Source organism: Salmo salar, chromosome ssa12 (genome assembly GCF_905237065.1).
Source record: "Salmo salar chromosome ssa12, Ssal_v3.1, whole genome shotgun sequence".
In the NCBI taxonomy this organism is placed as follows: domain Eukaryota; kingdom Metazoa; phylum Chordata; class Actinopteri; order Salmoniformes; family Salmonidae; genus Salmo; species Salmo salar.
This window is the reverse complement of record NC_059453.1, coordinates 5,007,501-5,025,175: the sequence shown is the minus strand read 5'-3', so window position 1 is coordinate 5,025,175 and position 17,675 is coordinate 5,007,501. Positions and strand designations below refer to the sequence as shown.

Below are 17,675 nucleotides of genomic sequence, written 5' to 3'. Positions count from 1 at the left end.
CAAAACGGGGTTAATGGCTTTTAAAAAAAATGTTTTACCCTGTAGGCACCTGCAACTTACCACAGATATAATACATCACACAGTAAACTAATCACCTGCCTCCAACCAAATGCATTACAATTCTGAATCATTTCCGTTACGAAAAAAAGATTGCGGTCAGAGTGCAGTCTAACTGCAGATATTCTGCAATTACCATGTCCAAAATACCACAGTCGACTGCATTTACTGCACTTTTAGGGTTAGTCCATTATATTAAAAAAAATAATAATTTGAAGTGAAAAATCTCAACATCAGTTTAGATGAATTATTTTCTTGGTCCTGTGCTGTAAATCCAACAAATACATGTGTGAACACCAAAACAAAATCCATGTAAACTAATTCCAGAAGCCAAAGTGAATCGTGCCGTATATTAGAGCACAGCTGTATGTCCAGGTACAACTATCAGTATAGAACACCTGATGGAACAGAAGAACGTCGCTCACAAGCATTTCCTGGATTCTAAAACAAAGAAGATAGAAATAAAACTAAGATGTGTCTCAAATGGTATCCTATTACGCTGGTCTACTTTTAACCAGAGTCCTATGGGAGTCCTATGGGTCCTGGTCTAACTAGTACACTACTTTGACCAGAGTCCTATGGGTCCTGGTCTAACTAGTACACTACTTTGACCAGAGTCCTATGGGAGTCCTATGGGTCCTGGTCTAACTAGTGCACTACTTTGACCAGAGTCCTATGGGAGTCCTATGGGTCCTGGTCTAACTAGTGCACTATATAAAGGAATAGGGTGCCATGTGGAACAGAGACATCATTGTCATAGTAACAGTCTGTAACCCTAATGTGTTCCTCCTCCCTTGTCACTGCAGTGTGAACTCCTACCCTCTCCTCTAACGGTTAGAAAAGAAAAGGACTGGAGTAATATGGTGACTAGATACTCCCTCCATCACTCTGCCCGACACTCTGCCCGACACTCTGCCCGACACTCTGCCCGACACTCTGCCTATCCTGCACCATCCGATCCTTTTTAAAACAACGAGGGGGGGTGGAGTGCACACTGCAGACAGAAGGGAGAGAAACAGGATTGAGCTGTTGTCTTTGGTCCCAGAGTCATAGTAATATTCACTGATTGAGGAGGCTACATGTTATCTAGCTAACAGCCTAGTGCTGCTTCAGACAACTCCTTTACCCGAGTCCACATGGCATGCAGAACCACAGGCAGAGGTATACGGACAGACAGAGGAGTTGATTCTGGAAAATGGCTGCCGTGCTTCTAGCAGATGCTAGGCTCAACAGAGACAGACAGAAAGGAGTTGTCTTCAACAGCAGCAGAGACAGACAGATGCAGAGAAGCAGAAAGGCAAAGAGGTGAGATGTCTTCATGTCCCGGCTGGTTGACAGAGGGTCAATGTCATAGTATCAGACTATCTTGAGATCCTTCATGGCAGACTCCAGACTCTGGGAACAGAAGAAGATATTTAGACATCTCTTCATGGCTCACTGCACAACTATTCCAGATGTCATGATGATGGTGATAAGGTACAACTAGAGTAACTTGTCAGACTTTGCTGCCTGTGTGTGTGTACAGTGTAGGTGTGTGTGTGTAGTGTAGGTGTGTGTGTATAGTGTAGGTGTGTGTGCGTGTGTATAGTGTAGGTGTGTGTGCGTGTGTGTAGTGTAGGTGCGTGTGTAGTGTAGGTGCGTGTGTGTATAGTGTAGGTGCGTGTGTGTATAGTGTAGGTGTGTGTATAGTGTAGGTGTGTGTATAGTGTAGGTGTGTGTGTGTATAGTGTAGGTGTGTGTGTGTATAGTGTAGGTGTGTGTGTACAGTGTAGGTGTGTGTGTACAGTGTAGGTGTGTGTGTACAGTGTAGGTGTGTGTGTACAGTGTAGGTGTGTGTATAGTGTAGGTGTGTGTTTAGTGTAGGTGTGTGTATAGTGTAGGTGTGTGTATAGTATCGGTGTTTGTGTATGGTGTAGGTGTGTGTGTGTGTGTGTGTGTGTGTGTGTGTGTGTGTGTGTGTGTGTGTGTGTGTGTGTGTGTGTGTGTGTGTGTGTGTATAGTGTAGGTGTGTGTATAGTGTAGGTGTGTGTGTGTGTGTATGTGTATAGTGTAGGTGTGTGTGTGTGTATAGTGTAGGTGTGTGTGTGTGTAGTGTGTGTGTATAGTGTAGGTGTGTGTTTAGTGTAGGTGTGTGTATAGTATCGGTGTTTGTGTATGGTGTAGGTGTGTGTAGGTGTGTGTGTGTGTGTGTGTGTGTGTATAGTGTAGGTGTGTGTATAGTGTAGGTGTGTATGTGTATAGTGTAGGTGTGTGTGTGTATGTGTATAGTGTAGGTGTGTGTGTGTGTATAGTGTAGGTGTGTGTGTGTGTGTATAGTGTAGGTGTGTGTGTGTGTGTATAGTGTATAGTGTAGGTGTGTGTGTGTGTAGGTGTAGGTGTAGGTGTGTGTGTGTGTATGTAGGTGTGTGTGTGTGTGTATGTAGGTGTGTGTGTGTATAGTGTAGGTGTGTGTGTGTATAGTGTAGGTGTGTGTGTGTGTGTATGTGTATAGTGTAGGTGTGTGTGTGTGTGTGTGTAGGTGTGTGTGTGTATAGTGTAGGTGTGTGTGTGTGTGTGTGTGTGTATGTGTATAGTGTAGGTGTGTGTGTGTGTGTGTGTGTAGGTGTGTGTACCTTGACGTCCCATATGACCATTCCTCCATCCATCCCAGTGGTACAGAACTTGGAACACTTCGTCTTTCCTCCCTCCAGCACAGAGATCTGACTGGAATACAAAGTGACCGTTAACACACACACACACACTTACTCTTTCCTCCCTCCAGCACAGAGATCTGACTGGAATACAAAGTGACCGTTAACACACACACACACACACACACACACACACACACACACACACAGTCATTACAACCCCAGAAATACACACACACACACCCCACCTGATGCTGTTCTTGTGCAGACTCTCCAGTCCCTGTTCTGTGGTCTCGGACGAGGTAGCTCGGCGGTCCAGGTTCTGGAAGCGTTCCCTGGCGCTGATCCCTCTCTGAGACGTCTGCTTGGGAACGTCCAGCTTCCCTCCGAACGTTACTGAGCTCTTAGCACCATCATACACAAACAGCACCGGGTAGCAGTCATGGCCCTAGAGAGAGGAGAGAGAGACAGTGAGACAGACACAGGAGAGGGAGAGAGGGGAAGTGTGTGTGTGTGGTGAGTGAGTGAGTGAGTGAGTGAGTGAGTGTGAATGTACTCACAGCGGCCACCAGGCTGTTTTCAGTGATAAAGCTGACACACAGCAGAGGAAGGGTTTCAGAGCTCAGACTGCTGATCCTAGAATACAGACAGAGAGAGATCAGACTGCTGATACCAGAATACACAGAGAGATCAGACTGCTGATACCAGAATACACACAGAGATCAGACTGCTGATCCTAGAATACAGACAGAGAGAGATCAGACTGCTGATACCAGAATACACAGAGAGATCAGACTGCTGATACCAGAATACACACAGAGATCAGACTGCTGATCCTAGAATACACACAGAGATCAGACTGCTGATACCAGAATACACACAGAGATCAGACTGCTGATACCAGAATACACACAGAGATCAGACTGCTGATACCAGAATACACACAGAGAGAGAGAGATCAGACTGCTGATGCTAGAATACACACAGAAATCAGACTGCTGATACCAGAATACACACAGAGATCAGACTGCTGATGCTAGAATACACACAGAGATCAGACTGCTGATACCAGAATACACACAGAGATCAGACTGCTGATACCAGAATACACACAGAAATCAGACTGCTGATCCTAGAATACACACAGAGATCAGTGTTCCCTCCCTCTCTCCTTACGTGCTGGTCTTGCCTCCCTCTGCGATCGCCACAGTAGAGTCATGTGACGTCCAGGCCAGGCGGTTCCCGCTGTGGGAGAAACAGACCCCGTGGACCCATCCCCCTCCTGCCCCCTCTCCAGCCCCCGCTGGGGGCCCAGACTCAAACAGCACCTCCCCAAAGGGCATCTTGGACCCCCACACTGTGGGGCCGGGCTTCTCCTCCACCTCCTTAATGTAGGCCGAGAACACCCTGGGGGAGAGAGAAGAAAATTAAGTAGATTACAGTAGAGAAGAGAGTTGAATGAGAGTGATCAAGAGTGATTTCACTCTTGAAGTATGGTTGAAACACGGTCTCTCTCTCTCTCTCTCTCTCTCTCTCTCCTGATGAGGTTGAAACATGGTCTGTCCATCTGTCTGTCTCCCCTTCCCTCCCTCTCTCTACTGATGAGGTTGAAACACGGTCTGTCTGTCTGTCTGTCTCCCCTTCCCTCCCTCCCTCTTCTGATGAGGTTGAAACACGGTCTGTCTGTCTGTCTGTCTCCCCTTCCCTCCCTCCCTCTACTGATGAGGTTGAAACACGGTCTGTCTGTCTCCCCTTCCCTCCCTCCCTCTACTGATGAGGTTGAAACACGGTCTGTCTGTCTCCCCTTCCCTCCCTCTCTCTACTGATGAGGTTGAAACATGGTCTGTCTGTCTGTCTCCCCTTCTCTCTCTCTACTGATGAGGTTGAAACATGGTCTGTCTGTCTGTCTGTCTCCCCTTCTCTCTCTCTACTGATGAGGTTGAAACATGGTCTGTCTGTCTGTCTGTCTCCCCTTCTCTCGCTCTACTGATGAGGTTGAAACATGGTCTGTCTGTCTGTCTGTCTGTCTCCCCTTCTCTCTCTCTACTGATGAGGTTGAAACATGGTCTGTCTGTCTGTCTCCCCTTCTCTCTCTCTACTGATGAGGTTGAAACATGGTCTGTCTGTCTGTCTCCCCTTCCCTCTCTCTACTGATGAGGTTGAAACATGGTCTGTCTGTCTGTCTCCCCTTCTCTCTCTCTACTGATGAGGTTGAAACATGGTCTGTGTCTGTCTCCCCTTCTCTCTCTCTACTGATGAGGTTGAAACATGGTCTGTCTGTCTGTCTCCCCTTCTCTCTCTCTACTGATGAGGTTGAAACATGGTCTGTCTGTCTGTCTCCCCTTCTCTCTCTCTACTGATGAGGTTGAAACATGGTCTGTCTGTCTCTCTCTCTACCTGCATTTGAAGTCAGAGGATCCAGCTGCCAGCAGCACGTTGTTAGGATGCCAGTCCAGGCTGAGGACGGTGGAACGGATTGGCTTCTTGATGTGCTTACAGACCCACCTGGGAATAACAGGGTTGAAACGTGGTTGAAACGTGGTTGAGATATGGTTGAAACGTGGTTGAAGGAAGTACTGCACTGTGTAGGACAGGGACTAGGATGCAGCCTGTTACATAGGACAGGGAACAAAGCTGAAACCCAGTCCTGTCTAGTCCTCACCAGTCATTCTCCTGTTCTCTATAACAGATACAGTTAAACCCAGTCCTGTCTAGTCCTCACCAGTCATTCTCCTGTTCGAAGTAGCAGATGGATATGAGGCGTGATCCGCTGCCCACAGCGAACTTGTTCTCCCGGGGAGACCAGCTGACACAGCGGGCAGCGCGGTTGATACGGAGGATGACCAGGGTGGGCTTCCACACCTCCCCCTTCAGAGACCAGACATACGCGTTACGATCCGTCCCACAGGTCACGATACGGTTACTGTCTGGAGCCCAGTCTATACCTGGAGAGATGGGAGGGGGGGGACATAAAGAGTTACTGTCTGGAGCCCAGTCTATACCTGGAGAGATGGGAGGGGGGGACATAAAGAGTTACTGTCTGGAGCCCAGTCTATACCTGGAGAGATGGGAGGGGGGGCATAAAGAGTTACTGTCTGGAGCCCAGTCTATACCTGGAGAGATGGGAGGGGGCATAAAGAGTTACTGTCTGGAGCCCAGTCTATACCTGGAGAGATGGGAGGGGGGGGGTCATAAAGAGTTACTGTCTGGAGCCCAGTCTATACCTGGAGAGATGGGAGGGGGGCATAAAGAGTTACTGTCTGGAGCCCAGTCTATACCTGGAGAGATGGGAGGGGGGCATAAAGAGTTACTGTCTGGAGCCCAGTCTATACCTGGAGAGATGGGAGGGGGGGGACATAAAGAGTTACTGTCTGGAGCCCAGTCTATACCTGGAGAGATGGGAGGGGGGGCATAAAGAGTTACTGTCTGGAGCCCAGTCTATACCTGGAGAGATGGGAGGGGGGGACATAAAGAGTTACTGTCTGGAGCCCAGTCTATACCTGGAGAGATGGGAGGGGGGCATAAAGAGTTACTGTCTGGAGCCCAGTCTATACCTGGAGAGATGGGAGGGAGGGGGGGGCATAAAGAGTTACTGTCTGGAGCCCAGTCTATACCTGGAGAGATGGGAGGGGGGCATAAAGAGTTACTGTCTGGAGCCCAGTCTATACCTGGAGAGATGGGAGGGAGGGGGGGGCATAAAGAGTTACTGTCTGGAGCCCAGTCTATACCTGGAGAGATGGGAGGGGGGGGGCATAAAGAGTTACTGTCTGGAGCCCAGTCTATACCTGGAGAGATGGGAGGGAGGGGGGGACATAAAGAGTTACTGTCTGGAGCCCAGTCTATACCTGGAGAGATGGGAGGGAGGGGGGGACATAAAGAGTTACTGTCTGGAGCCCAGTCTATACCTGGAGAGATGGGGGGGGGACATAAAGAGTTACTGTCTGGAGCCCAGTCTATACCTGGAGAGATGGGAGGGGGGGACATAAAGAGTTACTGTCTGGAGCCCAGTCTATACCTGGAGAGATGGGAGGGAGGGGGGGGCATAAAGAGTTACTGTCTGGAGCCCAGTCTATACCTGGAGAGATGGGAGGGGGGGACATAAAGAGTTACTGTCTGGAGCCCAGTCTATACCTGGAGAGATGGGAGGGAGGGGGGGGCATAAAGATTTACTGTCTGGAGCTCAGTCTATACCTGGAGAGATGGGAGGGGGGGGCATAAAGAGTTACTGTCTGGAGCCCAGTCTATACCTGGAGAGATGGGGGGGGGACATAAAGAGTTACTGTCTGGAGCCCAGTCTATACCTGGAGAGATGGGAGGGGGGGGACATAAAGAGTTACTGTCTGGAGCCCAGTCTATACCTGGAGAGATGGGAGGGAGGGGGGGACATAAAGAGTTACTGTCTGGAGCCCAGTCTATACCTGGAGAGATGGGAGGGGGGGGACATAAAGAGTTACTGTCTGGAGCCCAGTCTATACCTGGAGAGATGGGAGGGGGGGGTCATAAAGAGTTACTGTCTGGAGCCCAGTCTATACCTGGAGAGATGGGAGGGGGGGACATAAAGAGTTACTGTCTGGAGCCCAGTCTATACCTGGAGAGATGGGAGGGGGGGGACATAAAGAGTTACTGTCTGGAGCCCAGTCTATACCTGGAGAGATGGGAGGGGGGGGGTCATAAAGAGTTACTGTCTGGAGCCCAGTCTATACCTGGAGAGATGGGAGGGGGGGGCATAAAGAGTTACTGTCTGGAGCCCAGTCTATACCTGGAGAGATGGGAGGGGGGGTCATAAAGAGTTACTGTCTGGAGCCCAGTCTATACCTGGAGAGATGGGAGGGGGGGGTCATAAAGAGTTACTGTCTGGAGCCCAGTCTATACCTGGAGAGATGGGAGGGGGGGGCATAAAGAGTTACTGTCTGGAGCCCAGTCTATACCTGGAGAGATGGGAGGGGGGACATAAAGAGTTACTGTCTGGAGCCCAGTCTATACCTGGAGAGATGGGAGGGGGGGGGACATAAAGAGTTACTGTCTGGAGCCCAGTCTATACCTGGAGAGATGGGGGGGGGGGACATAAAGAGTTACTGTCTGGAGCCCAGTCTATACCTGGAGAGATGGGAGGGGGGCATAAAGAGTTACTGTCTGGAGCCCAGTCTATACCTGGAGAGATGGGAGGGAGGGGGGGGATAAAGAGTTACTGTCTGGAGCCCAGTCTATACCTGGAGAGATGGGAGGGAGGGGGGGGGCATAAAGAGTTACTGTCTGGAGCCCAGTCTATACCTGGAGAGATGGGAGGGGGGGGGGATAAAGAGTTACTGTCTGGAGCCCAGTCTATACCTGGAGAGATGGGAGGGAGGGGGGGGGGATAAAGAGTTAGGGAGAACAGGGTCAGAAACAAGAACTCTGTAAAACATGCCTCTAAAATGTGTGTCTCACCTGTGACCTGGCCGTTGTGCTCCTTCAGTTCATGTATCTTGGTCCACTTGGTCCCATCCTTCTTATAGATGTGGACATCATGGTTGTTGGGGCACAGAGCAATCTCTACAGGGAGAGATCCCACACACACTATAAATCATTCTCTACAGGGAGAGATCCCACACACACTATAAATCATTCTCTACAGGGAGAGATCCCACACACACTATAAATCATTCTCTACAGGGAGAGATCCCACACACACTATAAATCATTCTCTACAGGGAGAGATCCCACACACACTATAAATCATTCTCTACGGGGAGAGATCCCACACACACTATAAATCATTCTCTACGGGGAGAGATCCCACACACACTATAAATCATTCTCTACGGGGAGAGATCCCACACACACACTATAAATCATTCTCTACGGGGAGAGATCCCACACACACACTATAAATCATTCTCTACAGGGAGAGATCCCACACACACACTATAAATCATTCTCTACAGGGAGAGATCCCACACACACACTATAAATCATTCTCTACAGGGAGAGATCCCACACACACTATAAATCATTCTCTACAGGGAGAGATCCCACACACACTATAAATCATTCTCTACGGGGAGAGATCCCACACACACTATAAATCATTCTCTACGGGGAGAGATCCCACACACACTATAAATCATTCTCTACGGGGAGAGATCCCACACACACACTATAAATCATTCTCTACGGGGAGAGATCCCACACACACACTATAAATCATTCTCTACAGGGAGAGATCCCACACACACACTATAAATCATTCTCTACAGGGAGAGATCCCACACACACACTATAAATCATTCTCTACAGGGAGAGATCCCACACACACACTATAAATCATTCTCTACAGGGAGAGATCCCACACACTATAAATCATTCTCTACAGGGAGAGATCCCACACACTATAAATCATTCTCTACAGGGAGAGATCCCACACTATAAATCATTCTCTACAGGGAGAGATCCCACACTATAAATCATTCTCTACAGGGAGAGATCCCACACACACACTATAAATCATTCTCTACAGGGAGAGATCCCACACACACTATAAATCATTCTCTACAGGTAGAGATCCCACACACACTATAAATCATTCTCTACAGGGAGAGATCCCACACTATAAATCATTCTCTACAGGGAGAGATCCCACACACACACTATAAATCATTCTCTACAGGGAGAGATCCCACACACACTATAAATCATTCTCTACAGGGAGAGATCCCACACACACTATAAATCATTCTCTACAGGGAGAGATCCCACACACACACTATAAATCATTCTCTACAGGGAGAGATCCCACACACTATAAATCATTCTCTACAGGGAGAGATCCCACACACTATAAATCATTCTCTACAGGGAGAGATCCCACACACTATAAATCATTCTCTACAGGTAGAGATCCCACACACACTATAAATCATTCTCTACAGGTAGAGATCCCACACACACTATAAATCATTCTCTACAGGTAGAGATCCCACACACTATAAATCATTCTCTACAGGGAGAGATCCCACACACTATAAATCATTCTCTACAGGGAGAGATCCCACACACACTATAAATCATTCTCTACAGGGAGAGATCCCACACACACTATAAATCATTCTCTACAGGGAGAGATCCCACACACTATAAATCATTCTCTACAGGGAGAGATCACACACACACTATAAATCATTCTCTACGGGGAGAGATCCCACACACTATAAATCATTCTCTACGGGGAGAGATCCCACACACTATAAATCATTCTCTACGGGGAGAGATCCCACACACACTATAAATCATTCTCTACGGGGAGAGATCCCACACACACTATAAATCATTCTCTACGGGGAGAGATCCCAAACACACTATAAATCATTCTCTACGGGGAGAGATCCCACACACACACTATAAATCATTCTCTACAGGGAGAGATCCCACACACACTATAAATCATTCTCTACAGGGAGAGATCCCACACACACTATAAATCATTCTCTACAGGGAGAGATCCCACACACACTATAAATCATTCTCTACAGGGAGAGATCCCACACACACTATAAATCATTCTCTACAGGGAGAGATCCCACACACACTATAAATCATTCTCTACGGGGAGAGATCCCACACACACTATAAATCATTCTCTACGGGGAGAGATCCCACACACACTATAAATCATTCTCTACGGGGAGAGATCCCAAACACACTATAAATCATTCTCTACGGGGAGAGATCCCACACACACTATAAATCATTCTCTACAGGGAGAGATCCCACACACTATAAATCATTCTCTACAGGGAGAGATCCCACACACTATAAATCATTCTCTACAGGGAGAGATCCCACACACTATAAATCATTCTCTACAGGGAGAGATCCCACACACTATAAATCATTCTCTACAGGGAGAGATCCCACACACTATAAATCATTCTCTACGGGGAGAGATCCCACACACTATAAATCATTCTCTACGGGGAGAGATCCCACACACACTATAAATCATTCTCTACAGGGAGAGATCCCACACACACTATAAATCATTCTCTACAGGGAGAGATCCCACACACACTATAAATCATTCTCTACAGGGAGAGAACCCACACTATAAATCATTCTCTACAGGGAGAGATCCCACACGCACTATAAATCATTCTCTACAGGGAGAGATCCCACACGCACTATAAATCATTCTCTACAGGGAGAGATCCCACACACACTATAAATCATTCTCTACAGGGAGAGATCCCACACACACTATAAATCATTCTCTACAGGGAGAGATCCCCCACACACTATAAATCATTCTCTACAGGGAGAGATCCCACACACACTATAAATCATTCTCTACAGGGAGAGATCCCACACACACTATAAATCATTCTCTACAGGGAGAGATCCCACACACACTATAAATCATTCTCTACAGGGAGAGATCCCACACACACTATAAATCATTCTCTACAGGGAGAGATCCCACACACACTATAAATCATTCTCTACAGGGAGAGATCCCACACACACTATAAATCATTCTCTACAGGGAGAGGTCCCACACTATAAATCATTCTCTACAGGGAGAGATCCCACACACTATAAATCATTCTCTACGGGGAGAGATCCCACACACACTATAAATCATTCTCTACAGGGAGAGATCCCACACACACACTATAAATCATTCTCTACAGGGAGAGATCCCACACACACACTATAAATCATTCTCTACAGGGAGAGATCCCACACACTATAAATCATTCTCTACAGGGAGAGATCCCACACACACTATAAATCATTCTCTACAGGGAGAGATCCCACACACACTATAAATCATTCTCTACAGGGAGAGATCCCACACACTATAAATCATTCTCTACAGGGAGAGATCCCACACACACTATAAATCATTCTCTACAGGGAGAGATCCCACACACACACTATAAATCATTCTCTACAGGGAGAGATCCCACACACTATAAATCATTCTCTACAGGGAGAGATCCCACACACACTATAAATCATTCTCTACAGGGAGAGATCCCACACACACACTATAAATCATTCTCTACAGGGAGAGATCCCACACACTATAAATCATTCTCTACAGGGAGAGATCCCACACACTATAAATCATTCTCTACAGGGAGAGATCCCACACACACTATAAATCATTCTCTACAGGGAGAGATCCCACTATATATCAGAGGGCTGTTGGTTCGTGTGAGTGTGTTTGCAACAGTATAGCGTGGGAAGCAAGGTCACACTCCTCTCACAGCATCTGTGTGTGTGTGTGTGTGTGTGTGTGTGTGTGTGTCTCTGTCTGTGTCTCTCTGTCTGTGTCTCTCAGCATGTCTGTCTGCGTCTGTGTCTCCCAGTGTGTTTCTCTGGTGTCAGAGTTGAAATCGTCAGTTTACTTCCTGTTCCTGTTTGTATGACTCACACACACTGTGGGTCGTGTGTGTGGTTGAGTTCTGCCCAGACCTAGCATCCACTTTCAGCAGAAACCCAAGACTCACATCGAAACAACCCAAATATGGAGTTAGTTTCCTGAGCTCTGTAGAACACCGAGACGTTTCTCTCTGAGAGACCCAGTGTGTGAACGCCACCCCTCTCGCTACAACAGGAAATACCTCCAGCCACACGGGACCCAATCCTCTGTCAGACTCACTCAACTTAAGCCTGTTTGTGTTTTTAACTTGGAGCAATTTCAGTTAGCTTGGCGTGTGTGTGTGTTTCAATTGGTTGTCTATCTGTAATGAATATCAAATTAACGTTACTACAACTCAGCTTTGTGAGTCTGTTCAACACCATCTGAGCTGGGGTTCCACTAGTGATTCTACTTCTGTAGGGAGGAAGTCCTATTGACCAATCAGAGAGCGTGTCCTACTCACGGGTCCGGTCCTTGTTCCAGGAGTGGCAGCTGATTGGCTCGAGCAGGAAGCTGTGGTAAGCCATGGCCAATCGGGACAATGCAGAACCAGAAAGTGAGATGAGCTAATGAGAGGCTTCTGTAGTTCCTGTTGAATCAAAATAACATGTTTTGCACTAGACTGCAACGTCACACGCACTGTAAAATAGGTGATAAAAATCACTGTCTAACTGAAAACTTCAGAGAGAGAGAGATACAGACAGATAGTCAGGTCTAGGTTGTGTTATTGTCTGTCACGGCTACATGTTCCATAAGGCATGTTGACTCCACACAGAACAGTGGCGTTTGAGTGTATTCAGGAAACAGGTCACTACAGCTATACAGCTGGAACAAAGTCCCTCTAGCTGCGGACTCTCTGCTGTAACGACCCTGGGTTTATAAACGCGGATAGACTCTACCGCTGGACCGGGCTTTTGCGGCACAGTCGATAGCGCGCTGGACTTCGGACTAGAAGGTCGAGGGTTCGAGTCCTGCTCCCTGCCTGTTTCATTACACTACGTTGAAAACGTGTCATCTTAGTAACTTTTCCTCGTAGTTTTCATTGTTTTGCGTTGTAAAAAAACCCAAAAGGTTTCTGCCTGTTTGTGTCAGTTATCAGTAGAAGCAACCAGACATGTCTGGACATGACCATTCAGCCGAGAGAACACGCTACTTACCCTGAGATGGAGGGATGATACGGAAGGAGAGATGAACGGAGAGAACAGCTCGCGGACTCTGACCAGTCGACGCGAACGCTACCGACAGAGTGGCGGAGAGAGAACAGACACTTTTGTATAAGAGAAGGAGGTAGAAAAACTTGCTTCCGCTAAAAGAGGAACAGAGGGAGGGGTGAGGCCAGGGGAGGGAAAACGAGCGGTAGAGGCAGAACTTGCTTCTGCAAAAAAAGCGGGGGAGAAAATAGAAACTTCTGCAAAAAGAGAAGGGGAGAAGTTGAAACGACTTACTTCTACAGAGAGGAAGGAGTTAAGATAGAAAATTCACATCTGCAACAGAAAAGGGAGGGAGCGTTGGGGTCGACTAGGGTGGAAGGGAGAGAGAGGGTCGACTAGGGTGGGACAGGGCCGGTTCTGGGGGGGGGGCAGTGCCCCCCTGTGACAACAATTTTGGACCCCCTTCTGGCCCCCCTAAATGTGGAGTATGAAATAATTTTTACATACATTTTTGCTATCATTCTTTTTTTTTACATCTGTTATTAGACAGTGGCAACGTGGAACACTAATGATTATGAACATGTTCTTTTGCCTGCAATGCTGTGAAGAAAACAATATGACAACAATAACGTCTAATGTAACTGGCCCCTCTAACAGTACAACTGGCCCCAGCTTGGCCTCCCCAGTTGAAATGGTCTAGAACCGCCACTGGGGTGTGAGAGAGAAGGTAGACGAGACCCCTCTTCTTTATCCACCTTCCTTGTTTCTTGTTCTGTTCTACCAGACGCATGTGATCATTTCCTTCTGTTGGAAGGGCTGTCTGACTCAGTAGTGTAGACTAACAGACGGGAGACTCAGTAGTGTAGACTAACAGACGGGAGACTCAGTAGTGTAGACTAACAGACGGGAGACTCAGTAGTGTAGACTAACAGACGGGAGACTCAGTAGTGTAGACTAACAGACGGGAGACTCAGTAGTGTAGACTAACAGACGGGAGACTCAGTAGTGTAGACTAACAGACGGGAGACTCAGTAGTGTAGACTAACAGACGGGAGACTCAGTAGTGTAGACTAACAGACGGGAGACTCAGTAGTGTAGACTAACAGACGGGAGACTCAGTAGTGTAGACTAACAGACGGGAGACTCAGTAGTGTAGACTAACAGACGGGAGACTCAGTAGTGTAGACTAACAGACGGGAGACTCAGTAGTGTAGACTAACAGACGGGAGACTCAGTAGTGTAAGTTGATTCTTTATTTCTTCTGCAGCTGAATTAGACACATCATAGATACATCCTCCATCTAATGACATAGGAACCATCCCGAATAGCACCCTAGTTCCTTTACAGTAAACTATTTCTGACCATGGCCCATAGGGACACAACACAGAGGATAGCCGCTACAGGACTCTGGTCTAAAGTAGTGCACTATATAGGGAATAGTGTGCCACTTGGTGGCATCGCTACACAGCACATCATTCAATGGTAACTTAGTGTTGTAGTGCCGTAGTCGCTTCAGAGACAAAACACCATACCGGTTATTATTATTATAAAATAAAAAAAAAACACTGATGTGGAATGGTATATCACGGGGTCGTCAAGTTGACCTATGACCCTTTAGCCTTCATTTACATAAACAAACAATCAACGGTAATGTCATGTCAGCTCAGAGAGGGTGGGTGTGTGTGTAGTCAGTGCTTTTTAATCAGATACTTCTTAGCGTGGTCAGACTGTTACTGGCCGCTTGGAGGAGGAGGGGTGGTTGTCAGGGTAACGGGGGGGAGGGGTTGTCAGGGTAACAGGGGGGGGGGGTAGCTGGTCCTTCACATGATCCTCAGCCCCTGGATGGACGCCTCCAGACTCTGAGGAGACAACAACACATTGGTCAATAACAGTCACCAGTCTACTGACTGAGTCTGGTCTACAGCTGGGGGCCATGTTGTCCTCTGTCAACATTCCATTCCAGTGAATATCATTAATTACATTCTACTTTAAGGTTTGAAAAATCACAATGTGATGACAACTAATTAATGAAGCTGGCCAGGAATGTGTCTCTCTGTGTGTGTGTGTGTGTATGTCTCTGTGTGTGTCTCTGTGTGTGTGTGTGTGTGTGTCTCACCTTGAAGTCCCAGATGGTCATGGCTCCATCGATGCCCGTGGTACAGAACTTACGACAGTCCCTCTGGTCTCCCTCATAGATAGAGACTTGACTGGAGGAGAGACAATATAACAGGGTCAGACAGTCCCTCTGGTCTCCCTCAGACACTACAGTCGTGGCCAAAAGTTGAGAATGACACAAATATTAATTTTCACAAAGTTTGCTGCCTCAGTTTGTATGACGGCAATTTGCATATACTCCAGAATGTTATGAAGAGTGATCAGATGAATTGCAATCCCTCTTTGCCATGCAAATGAACTGAATCCCCCAAAAACATTTCCACCTCATTTCAGCCCTGCCACAAAAGGACCAGCTGACATGTCAGTGATTCTCTCATTAACACAGGTGTGAGTGTTGACGAGGACAAGGCTGGAGATCACTCTGTCATGCTGATTGAGTTTGAATAACAGACTGGAAGCTTCAATAATTGCTTGGAATCATTGTTCTTCCTCTGTCAACCATGGTTACCTGCAAGGAAACATGCCGTCATCATTGCTTTGCAATAAAAGGGCTTCACAGGCAAGGATATTGCTGCCAGTAAGATTGCACCTAAATCAACCATTTATCGGATCATCAAGAACTTCAAGGAGAGCAGTTCAATTGTTGTGAAGAAGGCTTCAGGGTGCCCAAGAAAGTCCAGCAAGCACCAGGACCGTCTCCTAAAGTTGATTCAGCAGGATCGGGGCACCACCAGTACAGAGCTTGCTCAGGAATGGCAGCAGGCAGGTGTGAGTGCATCTGCACGCACAGTGAGGCGAAGACTTTTGGAGGATGGCCTGGTGTCAAGAAGGGCAGCAAAGAAGCCACTTCTCTCCAGGAAAAACATCAGGGACAGACTGATATTCTGCAAAAGGTACAGGGATTGGACTGCTGAGGACTGGAGTAAAGTCATTTTCTCTGAAGTATCCCCTTTCCGATTGTTTGGGGCATCTGGAAAAAAAGCTTGTCCGGAGAAGACAAGGTGAGCGCTACCATCAGTCCTGTGTCATGCCAACAGTAAAGCATTCATGTGTGGGGTTGCTTCTCAGCCAAGGGAGTGGGCTCACTCACAATTTTGCCTAAGAACACAGCCATGAATAAAGAATGGTACCAACACATCTTCCGAGAGCAACTTCTCCCAACCATCCAGGAACAGTTTGGTGACGAACAATGCCTTTTCCAGCATGATGGAGCACCTTGCCATAAGGCAAAAGTGATAACTAAGTGGCTCGAGGAACAAAACATCAATATTTTGGGTCCATGGCCAGGAAACATCCCAGACCTTAATCCCATTGAGAATTTGTGGTCAATCCGCAAGAGGCAGGTGGACAAACAAATCCACAAATTCTGACAATCTCCAAGCATTGATTATGCAAGAATGGGCTGCCATCAGTCAGGATGTGGCCCAGAAGTTAATTGGCAGCATGCCAGGGCGGATTGCAGAGGTCATGAAAAAGAAGGGTCAACACTGCAAATATTGACTCTTTGCATCAACTTCATGTAATTGTCAATAAAAGCCTTTGACACTTATGAAATGCTTGTAATTATACTTCAGTATTCCATAGTAACATCTGACAAAAATATCTAAAGACATTGAAGCAGCAAACTTTGTGGAAATTAATATTTGTGTCATTCTCAAAACTTTTGGCCACGACTGTAAATTAGAGACAATATAACAGGGTGCAGTGTGTGTCTCAGTGTGTCCTAAGTGATGATTTCTGGTACAGTGTGTGTGTGTGTGTGTGTGTGTGTGTGTGTGTGTGTCCTACGTGATGGAGTTCTGGTGCAGTGTGTGTGTGTGTGTGTGTGTGTGTGTCCTACGTGATGGAGTTCTGATGCAGTGTGTGTGTGTCCTACGTGATGGAGTTCTGGTGCAGTGTGTGTCCTACGTGATGGAGTTCTGGTGCAGTGTGTGTCCTACGTGATGGAGTTCTGGTGCAGTGTGTGTCCTACGTGATGGAGTTCTGGTGCAGTGTGTGTCCTACGTGATGGAGTTCTGGTGCAGTGTGTGTCCTACGTGATGGAGTTCTGGTGCAGTGTGTGTCCTACGTGATGGAGTTCTGGTGCAGTGTGTGTCCTACGTGATGGAGTTCTGGTGCAGTGTGTGTCCTACGTGATGGAGTTCTGGTGCAGTGTGTGTGTGTCCTACGTGATGGAGTTCTGGTGCAGTGTGTGTGTGTCCTACGTGATGGAGTTCTGGTGCAGTGTGTGTGTGTGTGTGTGTGTGTCCTACGTGATGGAGTTCGGGTGCAGTGTGTGTCCTACGTGATGGAGTTCTGGTGCAGTGTGTGTGTGTCCTA

General features: G+C 47.3%; 2 protein-coding genes across 2 annotated transcripts in view; both read right to left on the bottom strand.

The window, feature by feature from the left end:
- Positions 1-265: 265 nt before the first annotated feature.
- LOC106563991 (actin-related protein 2/3 complex subunit 1B-B) lies at positions 266-13,555 on the bottom strand. The gene is made up of 10 exons (XM_045690514.1): positions 13,248-13,555; positions 12,554-12,679; positions 8,115-8,219; positions 5,410-5,632; positions 5,085-5,192; positions 3,864-4,094; positions 3,248-3,323; positions 2,936-3,135; positions 2,670-2,760; positions 266-1,452 (listed from the first exon to the last, which is right to left on the bottom strand). The coding sequence occupies exons 2-10, from the start codon at positions 12,615-12,617 to the stop codon at positions 1,414-1,416; spliced, it is 1,137 nt and encodes a 378-aa protein (XP_045546470.1). The 5' UTR covers positions 12,618-12,679; positions 13,248-13,555; the 3' UTR covers positions 266-1,413.
- A 925-nt stretch (positions 13,556-14,480) lies between these two features.
- arc1a (Actin-related protein 2/3 complex subunit 1A) overlaps positions 14,481-17,675 on the bottom strand; it is a 10,438-nt gene continuing 7,243 nt past the window's right edge. Inside the window, 1 exon segment of the mRNA NM_001146479.1 lies at positions 14,481-15,004. Within this exon segment, the coding sequence (NP_001139951.1) occupies positions 14,964-15,004 (41 nt within the window). The 3' untranslated portion in view covers positions 14,481-14,963.